At 41.1% G+C, this 15,460-nt stretch overlaps 1 protein-coding gene across 1 annotated transcript in view; it reads left to right on the forward strand.

The window, feature by feature from the left end:
* Positions 1-15,460, forward strand: part of abcb7 (ATP-binding cassette, sub-family B (MDR/TAP), member 7) — a 206,700-nt gene that overhangs the window by 154,050 nt on the left and 37,190 nt on the right. The window contains exon 14 of the mRNA XM_028815415.2: positions 12,903-13,010. Coding sequence (XP_028671248.2) covers positions 12,903-13,010 — 108 coding nt within the window. The remainder of the gene's footprint in view (positions 1-12,902; positions 13,011-15,460) is intronic.

Below are 15,460 nucleotides of genomic sequence, written 5' to 3' on the forward strand. Positions count from 1 at the left end.
TCATGAGGAGTAGATGAAAGCACAGACTGCAGGATTCGGTGAGCTATCGTGACCTGCATCACTTGCACCTTTGCTCCCATTTTCGCTCTCGACTGGCGATGATGCAGTAGAACGGGGTCCTGGGAAGTCTGTGCTTTCACCTGCCTGTCCAGGTCAGTCTCTGAAAGGCCATACCTTGCACTTAGGCCTGACGCCTGTCTAGACTTGGGTGTAGCTTTATGTTTCCTTTCCGTTTCTTTCTGACCCCCTTTCTTGTTACTCATGTTTATATACTGTTTATATACTGTAGTAGAAACTCCTTTGGTTGGGTAAATACAGGATACCTCGGGATAATAAGAAATAATAGAGAAAATAAAGCCGCAGCTAATGGAGCTCTGCTTCAGACGTCCATCTCCCGAACGGAAGAAACCAACAAAAATATAATAATAATAATAATAATAATAAATTTTATTTATATTGCACTTTATATTTTAGCAATCCCAAAGTGCTACAGAGTAAAAATAGAATAATAAAATAAAAAAAAAGAACAGAAGAGTCTATAAAATACTTTAACAAAATGACTTTCTAAAAAGATGAGTTTTTAGGTTTCGCTTAAAGGCCTCAGTCGACTGTGGGGCTCTCAGGTAATCAGGGAGGGCATTCCACAGCCTCGGCGCCACCGATGAAAACGCCCTGTCACCCATGCTGCTGAGCTTAGTTCTGGGGACTTGAAGAGTGTTAGTGAGTACAGAGCGGAGGGAACGTAAGGAGTTATGGGGTGTAAGGAGTTCCTGTAGATAAAGAGGGGCATGTCCATAAATGCACTGATGGGTAAGAAGGGAGACCTTGTAGTCTATTCTGAATGAAACAGGGAGCCAGTGAAGGGTTTTCAGGATTGGGGTGATGTGATCATACTTTCGCACCCTCATCAGGATCTGGCAGCGCTGTTCTGAATATACTGGAGTCTCTGGATACTCTTGCCAGGAATCCCAATGAGGAGTGCATTACAGTAATCCAGCCTGGAAGAGACAAAGGCATGGACGAGCTTCTGTGCATCTGCCAGGGTGAGTAATGGGCGGAGTTTGGCGATGTTCTTGAGATGGTAAAAAGATGACTTACAGAGATATTTGATGTGGGTGTCAAAAGTAAGTTGGGAGTCCATTCTAACACCCAAATTAGTAACAGATGTGGAAAGAGGAATATTTTGGCCAGAGAAAGTAATACTGGTGATGGTAGAAGAGCGAAGATGATGTGATGTACCAACTAAGATGGCTTCTGTTTTGGATCTGTTCAACTGAAGAAAATTGAGCCTCATCCAAGCCTCTATCTCCTCCAGGCAGTTAGACAATGTAGATGTTGGCAGAGGAGCAGTAGAGGAGGTGGGAGTAGTCCTGAGGTAAAGCTGAGTGTCATCGGCATAGCAATGGAACGATAAACCATGTCTGCCAATGACAGTTCCAAGGGGGAGCATGTAGATAGTAAAAAGGATAGGGCCCAGCACAGAGCCCTGTGGAACACCACAGGCGACGTTGTGGGTGTGGGACTTTGCACTGCCAAGGGCGACATGCTCAGTTCTGCCAGTCAGGTATGATGTAAACCAATTTAGAACAATTCCTGAGAGTCCAATAGTGTATTGCAGGCGGTGAAGAAGGATGTTATGGTCTATTGTGTCAAAAGCAGCTGTCAGGTCAAGGAGGATAAGTAGTGAAGGTGAACCAGTATCTGCCGTCATCAGAAGATCATTGGTGACCCTGACCAGGGCTGTTTCAGTGCTATGGCCAGGGCGAAAACCAGACTGAAACTTTTCAAACAGATTGTTCAGTTTGAGATGATTGTGAAGTTGTGCTGCAACTATTTTTTCCAGGACTTTGGAGAGAAATGGAAGATTGGAGATGGGCCTATAATTGGAGAGAACTTCAGGATCCAAGGTGGATTTTTTCAGTAGAGGTCTGATGACAGCAGTTTTTAGTGCAGAAGGAATATGGCCAGCCAGGAGGGACTGATTTATTATCCTGGTGATAAGTGGAGAGATGGCAGAAATGTTGGCCCTCAGCAAGGGTGAGGGGAAAGGGTCCAGGGAACTAGTAGACGGTTTCATTTTCCTGATGACATCCTCCACCTCTTCCCGTGTGGCAACAGAGAAAGAGCAAAGAGGATGGACGGTCTCAGACAATGAGTCAACAGTTGGGAAGGGCAAGATATCCTTGGTAGAGAGGTGTAAACGGATATTATCAACTTTTTGTTTAAAAAAGTTGATATACATGTTGCATCTGTCATCAGTGGTCTCAGAATGGGCAGGTAAAGGAGGTTTGACAAGATGATTTATGGTTGAAAAAAGTTTTTTAGGGTTGCTGGAGCCATTTCTGATGATGGTGGAATAAAACTTGGACCGTGCAACCTTCAGAGCTTCTGCATACGCTCTCATGTGTTCTCTGTAAGCCTGTTTATGGACAGTCAGCCCAGAGGCCTTGAGCCGCCGCTCAAGGACACGCCCAGCCGCCTTCATTTTTCGCAGCTCGCAGGTATACCAAGGTGCTGAGCACGAGAATGAGACGGACCTAGATGTTAAAGGGGCGTGGAAGTCCAGGAGACTGCTCAGGGACTGGTTGTAAAAATCCACAAGGTCAGCAACAGAGAGGGAGCTGATAAAGTCAGAGGAGAGAAATGTAAGGTCCAAGGCCAAGGCATCCACATTGATATTCTTCAGATTTCTGAAGTAGATCTGTCGTTTTGGTTTGATACGGGAGGAGAAAAAGGGCAGCTCCAATGACACAACTTTGTGGTCTGAAATACCAAGATCAAATACCTGTAGATTCCTGATTGGGGCACAGTTTGAAATGACCAAGTCAAGAGTGTGACCCCTAGAATGTGTGGGAACATCAACATGTTGTTGTAGGTTGAGAGAATCTAGCAGCTCAAGGAAATCAGCAGTGAGATAACCTGTGGGATTGTCAACATGAATATTTATATCTCCTAAGATTATGATGTTGGCAGAAGTAGCACAGAGTGTTGTGAGAAGATCAGTAATTTCCGGAATAAAGGCAGAATTGGGTTTTGGAGGTCGATAGATAAGGAGAACAGTCAGGGGAAACGGGGGCTTACATTTAAATGCAAGGCACTCACAGGAAGATATTGCAGGTATCGAGATAGGGGACAACCCCAGGTCCTGACGGTGGATAACAGCTATTCCACCACCACGCCCAGTGCTGCGAGCTGCCTCCAAGTAACTGTAGCCAAGTGGACAGGCTTCATTTAAGGCAGAGTAAACCTCTGACTGGTGCCAGGTTTCTGTCAGACACATGAAGTCAAGTCCTTTTTCCCTGATGTGTTCTTCAATCAGTATGGATTTATTGCTGATAGATTGAGAGTTAAATAGTTCAAATTTAACCAATGACTGTGAAGTAAATCTCTGTACAGGACGCAGAACATTAAAATCCACTTTACGCAGCTTAGAATTCATTCCACAAAATAAATCCAGCCGGGGATGTGAAAAACGAACCGGCTGGGACGACGTTAACAAAGACGCACCAGCCGTGGCGGCTGACATTGTCGTGATGCGGCGTAGGTTGTTAAAGTTCACTCCCCGGCGGCGGTGACGGAGCGAGGCAGGGAAGTGTACCGGAGCATCCGAGGGCAAGAGGCATTTCGGGAGCATTGACTCATGTTGGGAGCCAGGAGAGTTGTTCCTAGAGAGGATCCGGGAGGCTCGGAGCCGAGCCCTGGTGCCTCCACGCTTCCCACGGCGGCGGCGTTTCCATCGGCGACCGGCCAAGCCGTGGACAGTGACGAGGAAGGCCGGGACTTCCTCAAACAGTCGGCCAAAGGTTTGACTGAACTCCGGAGTCAAATGTGGAGAAACCCCCGCACTCGTTCGAAGAGCCAAAAGGGTGAAGCGATCATAACGAATGATCGAGTCAGGAAGAGCATCACAGGAGTAAGTAAGCCGAGAAAAAAGCAGGAGTAACAAGAAACACAAAAGCCAGAGTGGCTGACGGCGTGCCTCAACAGTCGGCGCCATCTTTTTTCCCAGTATAGATATATTTATTTATATATATATATTTTTGGGTGTTCAAAAAAAAAACCTAGAGATTCAAATTCTCCACAATGTAAGTTTTCTTTATCATATACATAACAAGCACACCCAATTTCAATAAAAATAAACATTTAGAGGTCACTCCATTTGGCAGTTTATATGTCATCTGACCTACACAGCAGACAACTGCTCCACACGTGTAGATCTACAACATTAGCACTGTTTTTGATGCAGTTGGAAAATTGTTGGAATGACTAGAGGAATATCTAGTAACGGTGACAGCTGCAGGCACCATCTTTTCCTTTGTTTCTGCTGAGACTCCGTCATCAAAAGGGGCTATACCTGTCAAATGTTCAGACATAAACCAGAGGTGCCGTGAAAATGCTGCATATACTATACATTCCCGGCAACAGCCTAGTTTGGGTAATCTTGAGAATAGATAAAAATAAGATCTCGCTTATTCCACTGTCTGACATAAACAAGACTGAAAATCAGAGCAAAATCTGTGGTAATCTTGGGTTCATGTGCAGTCATCCTGAACTGAGCCTTAAAAAAACAATGTTTTCAATGGATAAATGCCTGTAATAGTTGCAGCATGTTAAGCAACCAATTCTCTGGATCAGATCTTAAACTAGGTGAAGCTATATTAGTTTAAAATTACTGTATTAAAGTAACACACTGTTACTGTTAAAACTGTTACGTGTAAAGACTTATCATTTCTGAAGTTTTTGACACTTTATATAGGCAATGGTCATTACCAGACACTTCTATAGACTTCTGTGTAGACTGTGAATAAACTAAAAATAAAATAGTAATTCCTATGTAATACTAGAATGTTCTGGAAACTTCTAGAATTTTCTTGGAATTCCACCTTAGTACTAAAATGTTCTTTGTTTCATTTTTTTCATTATTTACTAATCGCTTAGCCAGTTAGGAACTCTGTACACAAAGAGTACATAAGACGTAGTAACAATACAAAAAAAATGTTCAGAATAATGTTTCACAATCAGCTCGAAGTCACATTTTAGCAGCTGTCTCTAATGGACAAAAATAAGCCTTATGGAGAAATGATTGTGCAGACATCAACTCTTTGCAGTGGTTTGTGGACCACATCATTACAGATACAGTAAGTATAGATTATTGCTAGAATCCATAATATTATAGATTTTATGCAGCAGCAAAGAGTTCCAGTTTGTATTAGGAAATTATTCAGGTTATTCTGTCTTTGTTCTGAGACTGAAGAATTGAGCAATGCAGAATGACCATGTCACACGAGCAAATCAACAACAGAAGTAGTTTAAAATTAAGAAGTTTTGCATTTCTTCCGGCTATGTCGTAGTCCTCACCTTAGCCTGAAATGGTGTAGCATGATCTAAAAATATATGTTCATTCTAGACAGACCAACTGAAGGATTTATTTTGTTTACGTTATTGCTGCTAAAGCAGGTTGCAGTAGAAACTAAATCTACAGGTTCCACTAGTTACTAAATCAAAGGGTGCATGTTTTGTCTATCCTTGATCTTAATATTTTGGACTCTGTGTTAGAAAAAATAAGAAAACATACAACTTTGTGTTTTCCATCCATCCATTTTCCAACCCGCTGAATCCAAACACAGGGTCACGGGGGTGTGCTGGAGCCAATCCCAGCCAACACAGGGCACAAGGCAGGAACCAATCCCAGGCAGGGTGCCAACCCACCGCAGAACTTTGTGTTTTAAATATGTTTAATTAGTTGGTTCATCTATTATTATGATTTTTAAGTGGTATGATGTGTATCGATATTTTATTTTCTCCAAAATACTACTAATAATATAAGTTTCATTTATAATCAGGACTAAGTCAGAATGAACAATGGTTTTATTTGTCACATCAATATTTCTCTCTTTGAGCAGAGCACGCACACACACCATGTTTTTGCTAGACCACAAATCTGTGGTGGTTGTAAAGTATGCAACATGGAAAAGTGTTTTTTTTTTTTTGTAATTTTCTCTTGGACTGCAAAGTATAAAATTGGTAATGCAAAATTTACCCCTGGCCAACTCATATTGAGGATCCATCGCTTTAAAAACCCTCTTATAACCTGCCTTTTCGACTATATTGACGGAGGGTCCGTGTCCTTTTCCCTACTTTTTTTTTTTGGTTTTTTTTTGTAAAGTTCACAATGACAAAATTAAGCTGTTAATGTAGCTTACTTTAAGACGGTGAGATGGTGTTTAGAGGCACGAGAGGAAAAATGTGCAGCTGTTAGGACAATGAAAGGGAGTTTGAACAGATGGACTTATGGTCAACCGTCATTTTTTTTCTTAGCTTTAAAAACAGTTTCTCTCAACCACTGGGTCGCAACATAGTTATAGTTTTCAGTCATGGGTTGCCATCTATAGGTCACAACTCCCCCAACATCAAACCCCTCATTGTCTGACAAAACGATGTATACCATTGTGTAGCAGTGCTACTTACGAACTGCATCTCCCAGCAGTCCCTGCTGGGGCTGCTGGGGTCAAAGGTAGCTACAGGCAGTTAAAAGGAGGGTAGAGGGCAAAGAGGAAAAAAAGTTTTGGTTTGTTTTGTTTGTTGCGGTTATTTGTCGTCTCTCCTGCTGTTATTTGAACTCTGATCATTTTGTCTTGGATACTATATTCGTTTGTTGGGGTCTGGATTGTCTGTCTACCTGTGCACTGAGAGCTGTGTTGGATTTTTGGGTTTTCCGGAAGAGTGGAGCGCTCCCGAATCAACCATCAACCATCAACCTCATCAGTAACTACCGGTAGGACTGTATTTCCCCTTCTCCATTTCAACATACAGATCGCTGGACTTAACTTGGTCACTATTCGTCTTTCAACCTGTTTCGTATATATGGACTTTGCTGTGTGGTGTTTGTGTTTATTTTGTTTATGTGTAATATCGCCGAAGGGGTCAGGGGTGGTATTACTGTTTTCATTACTTATTTCGGGTCATTATATTTGTACAGTAATCCCTCCTCCATCGCGGGGGTTGCGTTCCAGAGCCACCCGCGAAATAAGAAAATCCGCGAAGTAGAAACCATATGTTTATATGGTTATTTTTATATTGTCATGCTTGGGTCACAGATTTGCGCAGAAACACAGGAGGTTGTAGAGAGACAGGAACGTTATTCAAACACTGCAAACAAACATTTGTCTCTTTTTCAAAAGTTTAAACTGTGCTCCATGACAAGACAGAGATGACAGTTCCGTCTCACAATTAAAAGAATGCAAACATATCTTCCTTTTCAAAGGAGTGCGTGTCAGGAGCACAGAATGTCACATAGATAGAGAAAACAATCTCTGGCAAACAAATCAATAGGGCTGTTTGGCTTAAGTATGCGAAGCACCGCGGCACAAAGCTGTTGAAGGCGGCAGCTCACACCCCCTCCGTCAGGAGCAGACAAAGAGAGAGAGAGAGATAGAGAGAGACAGAGTTTGTTTTTCAAGCAAAAATCAATACGTGCCCTTCGAGCTTTTAAGTATGCGAAGCACCGTGCAGCTGCACAAAAGATAGCAACGTGAAGATAATCTTTCAGCATTTTTAGACGAGCGTCCGTATCGTCTAGGTGTGCGAACAGCCCCCCTGCTCAATCACCCTACGTCAGGATCACAGAAAGTCAGCGCAAGAGAAAGAGAAAAGTAAGCGGGGTAGCTTCTCAGCCATCTGCCAATAGCGTCCCTTGTATGAAATCAACTGGGCAAACCAACTGAGGAAGCATGTACCAGAAATTAAAAGACCCATTGTCCGCAGAAACCCGCGAAGCAGCGAAAAATCCGCGATATATATTTAAATATGCTTTCATATAAAATCCGCGATGGAGTGAAGCCGCGAAAGGCGAAGCGCGATATAGCGAGGGATTACTGTAATTGTTTGCCATTCCCAGTGTGCTTTATTGTCTCTGTGGTGAGTGTGTGTGGGTCGATCCAAGGCTGGGGACGTTCCTGGGATCTCTGCTATTAAAATAAATAAATCACCATCATCTTTGGCGGTGTGAATCTTAGCAGCCCCTGACCGCTACAATTGTATGATATTTTTTCTCTTTTCTAATCACCAAACACTTCTAATCATGCTTGCTTTACCAAAGGGATCCCAAATGCTATTCTAATTGTGCTAATTTCACTCAGGGGACAATTTTAAACTGCGGAGCAAATGGGTAAATCAATGAAAAATATGTATTTACCCCAAACAGTATTGAGGGCACTGTATATTGCATTTACTATTAAAAAGGCACTGAATGTTTTGAAAATGTGCACTGAGTATACAGTTAAAAAGGAAACAAGACTGACAATTGGAAAAAAAAAATTCCAAGAGCTGTTTCCCCAATTCCTTTGGTTCCCCATTGAACAAAAACTGGCAGGCCTAACTGAAAAGCCATCTTTATAATCATTAAGAAACATTATATAAAGATAAACCAAAAAAATTTAGATCTCAATTGATTGACTACTGCCTCAACAGTTGATGTATTTTTTTAAAAATACAAATTTGTATGAAACAAAACATCTCCTATTCTACTGCTTTCATACTTTGAAGTTATGCAGCATTTCAACATACATGGATGTAAAAACAATGCTTATTGATGCCTACTTCTATCTTTTTTTATACTATGTTTTCTCCTACATTTTTTTTTAAAAGTCTGTGCTGCTCCGTATCCCTTCCTTGGTGACCCTAAGCAAGTGCTTATTTTGCTTAATGGTTAATCCAGGGCTAAAGTTTATCATCTTGAACTGCTCTGTATTCTCCAAAGACATGCCTGTAGCGGCTCACTAAAGAGTACTGCAGTGTCCACCTCCTCTATGTTCTGTCTGTGGAGGACCCCTTTACTGAGCTGAGGAAGCATTTAAACTTACCAAAGCACTAGAGCCCCGGCAGGACGCTACACTGCCCTTCCCTTAGCTAAGCCTTGTGGGGCGAAGCAGCCTGTCCTGCAAAGGCTGTCTTTCTCCAGAATGGGGGGTCAACGCTGTCCATGGCTTCTCCCTGCAACAAAACAAGACAAGTACGGGGAGGTACTGTGCCAACGCCATCTCCCAGCATCTACTGCCATTTTAAACATACAGTACCTCCAGACGTGGCCCACAGTTATAACAACATTGCCCTCCGTCTCACTTCCATGCCCTGCGAGCATGAAAACAGGACAGGAAGCCCCGATTCACCTCACATGCAACCGAGGTGGGCGTTTCCCTTCGCCACCACATAGCAAAACCCTCTGCTGCACCTGAGTGGACGGGCTTTCGGTCTGTGCTGTTAGGAGACACAGTTTTGCTTCTCTGGATCCTCCTCTTGCTTTTGCGTGCAACGACAGTCTGGGTGTCTCTATGGAAACAGAAGAGAGCTAATGCTGTCTGCACCCCTTTGGACTTGAGTGAGATCACCGCCGGCCTTTGGGGCGCTAGTTACAAGCCGATATCTCACACATAGCTCTGCCGTATCAGCCCCCACTGCGTAATCGATCATCACACCTGCCTCCTCTGTCGGAGCTGTAACTACTCGCATTCCCTCAGATGTTATATCGGGATGCAATTCGCTTAGATCTCCTTGCTTATTTACGGTACAGGAAACACTCATCTGTACTGGTGCATCACGTCGGCCAGAGAGTCTAGCGTCACGCCTCCTCTGCTCCTCTTGCGCTTCCTTCAGGGGCGCCTCAGCCGTCCTCTCCAGCTTCTCGATTCTCTGCCTCAGCAAAGCCAGTTCCTGCAGGAAAGACCATACGGGCTGGAGCATATCCTCCAGTTCGCTTACAGCCCACAACAGGTTAATACATTGGGCTGGCAGCGGACTCGGACTTGCCTCGTTCATCTCCTCCGGCCGCAAGCCATTGGTACCGTGCGCTTCCAGCGCAGGCCCCATCGGGTGTCCTCGGAGATTAGAGAAGAGGTTCGCCATCCCTGCCTCCAACCCTTTAGCAGCGGGAGTCCGGCACACATCCTCCTTCCTCCTACCTGCTTCACTACTTTTAGCAGCTTTTGTTTAAATACAACAGCAGCCATACTTCTCTGCATGATTATGTTCCTTCCTTCTGAAAACCCAGCAGAAGAAAGGACGCAGTCCCGAAGAATAGCACACTCATTACAGCATTATTATTGCCAAATTAAAAACATCAGCTAATTTTCTTTTTTCTAAGACACCACCAAATTTCAGTCAGATCAGTCAAAGCATTTTTGAGATTTTGGGATACAGTGGAACCTCGGTTCACGACCAGTAATTTCCCCTATAGGATTGTATGTAAATACAATTAATCCATTCCAGACCGTACGAACTGTATGTAAATATTTTTTTTTAAAGATTTTTAAGCACAAATATAGTTAATTATACCATAGAATGTACAGCCTAATAGTAAACTAAATGTAAAAACATTGAATAACACTGAGAAAACCTTGAACAACAGAGAAAGCTAACACTGCAAGAGTTCGTGCTATAGCGCTACGAACCACTCGCTAAAAACACTTTTTTTAATGAGTTTTAAGCACAGGGAAAAAAATGAACATTTGAAAAATCCATAATTTATTAAACCACCAAGAAAAGTAACATTGCAACAATGCACGCTACGAACCGATCGCTGTAAACAGAAGTGAAGTGGAGGTTAAAATCCAATAGAAAAAAGTCTTCATTATATACAACAAGGTTAAAACAATGCTGGAATCTGTCTCTTTAAAAACAAGCCCTTATGCGGCCAGCCCTCTCTCTGTCTCTCTCTCGCTCTCTCTCTCACACGTACGTGCGCGCGTGCGTGTGTGTCTCTTTCTCGTGTGTGTGTCTCTTTCTCACGTATGCTCGTGTGCGTGTGTGTCTCTCTCGCATTCGTGCGTGTGTGTCTCTCTCTTGCACGTGTGTCTCTCTCTCTCGCGTGTGTCTTGTGTGTGTCTGTCTTGCTCGCTGCACAGGGTATGCACAGGGAGAGACTGAACACGTGCGGAAATCATCGGCACGCACAAACCAAAAGGGAAACTGGCTTGTTCGTATACCGAGTGTGTGGTCGTGAACAGATGCAAAAGTTTGGCAAACTTTTTGGTCGTAAACCGATTTGTACGTGTTCCAAGACGTTCATCAACCGAGGTTCCACTGTGCTTAGTTTTTCTATCATATGGAGGGGAGTTTAACCCAAAATGCTGATATATTGAAATGTCCTTCCTTAGTTGATACATAGTGCTCTAGATGTACCATCCTGCCAAATTTCACCTTTTTAAATTTGAATAATTCTTTTTATTTGTATACTGTATAATGAATTATTCAAATGTTAATTCTTCATTATAAATGCTTGTCTTTCCTCTGATACTTCTATACATAAATATGAGGTAAACTACTTAAAATCTAGTGGGAACTGGAATACTGTGTCTGTGTGTGTGCACGTGAATGAATTCACACATGTTCATAGGTGTACCTTTACTTAACCCTTTAACCGCCAACTCCCTAAATATTCCCCATGCCAGGAGAAATCTGAACAATTTTCATTTTTTTACTTTACATTTATTCAAGCAGTATTTACCTGCTGAAATACCTGCTGAAATGTTTCAAATAAATGGTCAATCAAAGGATGTAGCTTGAACAAGCGGTCATGGTTTGGATCTTTCTTATCTGGCTCAGATAACGGGCAGCAGTCCAGTTGAGATGCTGGGGATACACCCACTCATCGCCATCATCCGATGCGTCGTCATTCACAGTATCATGCAGCGCACGTTGCTGATCATCATTGTCGCTAAAATCTTCTTCAGAACTGCTACAATCATGATCAGAATTATTTTCCAAAATCGCCTGCAAAACCTCACTTGAAGTCAGTTTACGTTTCGCCATATTCACAGCTTTCACTTTCGAATCACATCACATGAGCGGCCAATACAACCGCAGAGTTGTCGAAATACAACGTAGTAATAATACCCACGCCAAACTGTCAGTTATACTACGCGCCAGGCATTCACATAACCACAGGCAAATGTGCCGGATAATTCCGGCAGTAAGGCGTCAGCAATAACGCTACGATGCCGGATATATCCGGCAGAGGGTGGTTAAGGGGTTAACATGGCCTGGAAAATTATTTTTTTTAAAAGAGTGTAAATCCTGTTTAAAGATATTTTTAACATCTTTTCACTGTAGTACTCCAGCTATGGCTGAACCCAGGCTTTACTTAATAAGATAAGATTTTTAAATAAGATTTTACTTATTTAAAAAAAAATAAAGGTTGGTCTCTTGCTTCCTTTCAATAGGAGGTTTTTATCAATAGTCCTTTAGACTCTTTAGTTTTATATAACATATAAAGCATATTAAAGAAAGAAACCTCCTCTAAGGACAAGTCAATAATAAGGCATAAGAAAAGCTGTTCATTGTATCTTTTAATTACTCCTTGGCAAAATGTCTTAGAGAGAGCATTCTTCAAAAGCAGTCTGTTACAGCATGGTCAGAATAATCAGAGAAACAAAGAATAGAGGTTAAATTTATAAACTGCTGAATTTACATACAGTGTCTATCAATGCATACAGTTTACTCAGGTTGGTTCGTTGGTTTACACTCAAATGACTTCTATAAAATTAAAGTCTATTATATTCTGGTTCTTCTTATACATTTGAGTTTAATCATAACCTTTGGAATTTCTGTGCATATAACAACTGTCTATTCTGGTTGTTCTACAGGACATCTGCTGATATCTAAGTCATTTCTTAGTCATCTTTCAGCACATTTTGTTGTTCACTTGACCTTTATCTGGTTTCCTGATATGCCTGAAAAGGTTTCCGACATGTATTAATCCTTTATGCTATTTCTTTAAGATTATTGCTGAGTTACCCTAAAATTTATTCTTCCACACTGGTCAAGTAATCTTTTTAAGAGGGAAAGTAATAAATGTACAGTTTCTGGTAACACAATAACATGAAAATATTTTATTCATTCCTTTGCAGAATATTCTTACTGCAATGAAAGAAATGGTTAAAGATCGTACATCTATTTTCATCGCTCACAGACTCTCAACCATTGTAGATGCTGATGAAATTATTGTTTTGGATCAGGTAAATAATATATGTTTCTCTTGTTTACTTAGAGACCTTTAACTTAAAAACTGTGGTTTTTATTTTAATTTTATTTAATGGTTGATTTAGATGTTTGTACTTGCATGTATTCACTTCAGCATATGTTTGTTATTTCTTCATTTTTTTTACCTGCAAATATTGTTTTCAAGCTACAACTAAGACAGCTAAATTGTTCAAGTATTATTAAATAATGACAATCAAACCTAAAACCTTAAGAATAATTTTAATGGTAACAGACTATTTATCCCAACATAGCAGATCAGTCCCTAACTTTTGCAGAATAAAATTCCATCAGGTTTTAAAGGTCCTCAAAAAAACTACTGTGTACAACACTGCTTGGTTGTTTGTTCTCCATGTCTATGGTTCACTGTTTGAAAAAATATTTTCCAACATTTGTGTGAAGTTTTTCATTAACAGTTTTCCACCTGTGTTCTTGTTGATGAACTCATTAGAAATGGATGTCCATTGCACAAACTCCCTTAATAACTGTAAAACTTTCTATATTTTCTCCTATTAATCTTAATTTGCTTAAACTCAAGCTCATATCTTTTGATCTTTCCTCATAGTTCATACCGTGTAGTCATGAAACAAATCTAGTTGCTCTTCAGTGGACTTCAGTGGAGTTCCTTTTAATTCTTCCTTGTAATGCAAGCACCAGATCTGCACAAAATTTAGCAGATTTGCCATTGCCTGTAGTAGCCTTAAGAATACACACCCTTGAGACAGTTGTTGCAAAAATGTCCTTGGACTGTCGGAAGGGGTAAAGCTATGCTGAGAAGGCAATTTTTAAAGGAGCCCGTGCAAAGAGTGTGTGTGTGTGAGAGAGAGAGAGATACTGACACACTTAAAGAATAGCACTTACAAGACCCACTATTCAGCTTAAATCCATTGGCCTAGGTGCATTGCTGCCAGCAAGTCTCGGGAAGTATTTTTAGATCAGCTAGTGAGTATAAGTGGTGTGAAGCAGAGCTGGCTACTTGAATGTGCAGGCAGTGGATACAACAGAGTAAAGATAATTGGAGCCTGGAATATCACAGTGGTGGTGGTAACATTACAGGGCAGTCAAGGAACGAGCCTCCATTAAACCTCATGTACAGGAGAGACCTCTGTTCCACAATATATTAGTGTTGAAACAATACCAAAATTTCAAACTTCGATACCAAGAAAAGTACTGAAATTTAATACCATTTTCGATACTTAACACAATATAATGTTACTCAAAAATATTTTTATTGCAAATTAAAGCCTTTACAACCGTTTGTAAGTTTTGATGAGGTAGAAAATATACACAATAAATACACAAACCCACACTAAGTAGACATTTAAAACTAGAATTACCAGAGCCAACGAACAAACTCGTAAATCCAGCCCACCTTAAATCCCTTCACACCTCTCCGTCAGCATCTTTTGTCTTCTAAATGTGTCAATAAGCCCAAGCAGCAAGCAGCCTGCTATACCACCCCCACTGGGAGTGAGCTACCCAGAATTGTAAGGGGAAATAATTTGATGTGTGTTTTGTGTCTACAACAATCTATGCAAACACATCATTAAAACAGAAACTTTTTTCATGTTTTAGTAATAAATGACAAAATGTAGACATGAACTGTATAATGTGTGAAGGCTGATGGCCAAATATCAAATAAACACTTTCACAAAAGGTGCAAGTACAACACGACAGCTTCTGGGGTGCTGTGGTTAGAACTGCTGATTTATAATCCAGAGGTTGTGAGTTTGAAACCAGTTCCCTGCCAAATTTACCATTTTGAGTAGTGAAAAACATACATTTGATTTGTGTCTGTAACAGCCGGTGTAAATTTATAGCACTTGTAAAAGTTAGTGTTTTTTTTTTTCACTTTTATTCTCTCAGTCGTGATCACGATAAAACACCCACCCTGCACCCCAGATCTGACACGGTTACTTTTTATCTGAAACTGGGAATAACTGTAGATGTGAGTGGTGTTTTGAGACAGTGGAACTGGAAATTCTGTGATCTGGAGGGATAAAAGCTGATACACAAATGTTGGTGAATCTGCCTTCTTCGTATCTCACCGTCACTTGAATCCTTTTTTATTCAGTTTTATTGAGTGTTCCTGCTCACGCTGAATTAGTGTGCACCTTATGGTCCATGATGTCAAAGCCACACTGACAAAAAAACAGACATAAGTATATATGATATTTTGAATAACTCATTTTATGACCTGTGTAGTACATTTCAGAAAACATTTTGGCACTGATGCAACATTATTCATATTCATTCGCATGCCTTCTTGCACTTGTAATCAGTGACCACGTTTTTTTTTTTCGATCTTGCCCATACAGTCTCCTCATTTTGGTGCACAGCACTGTTTCTTTTGTACTCCAGGACATGCATAGGAAAGAATAGTACAGAGAGGTCAGTTCCGTGCTATATGCAATCATCAGATTCAAAT

This window comes from Erpetoichthys calabaricus, chromosome 12 (genome assembly GCF_900747795.2).
Source record: "Erpetoichthys calabaricus chromosome 12, fErpCal1.3, whole genome shotgun sequence".
NCBI lineage: Eukaryota > Metazoa > Chordata > Cladistia > Polypteriformes > Polypteridae > Erpetoichthys > Erpetoichthys calabaricus.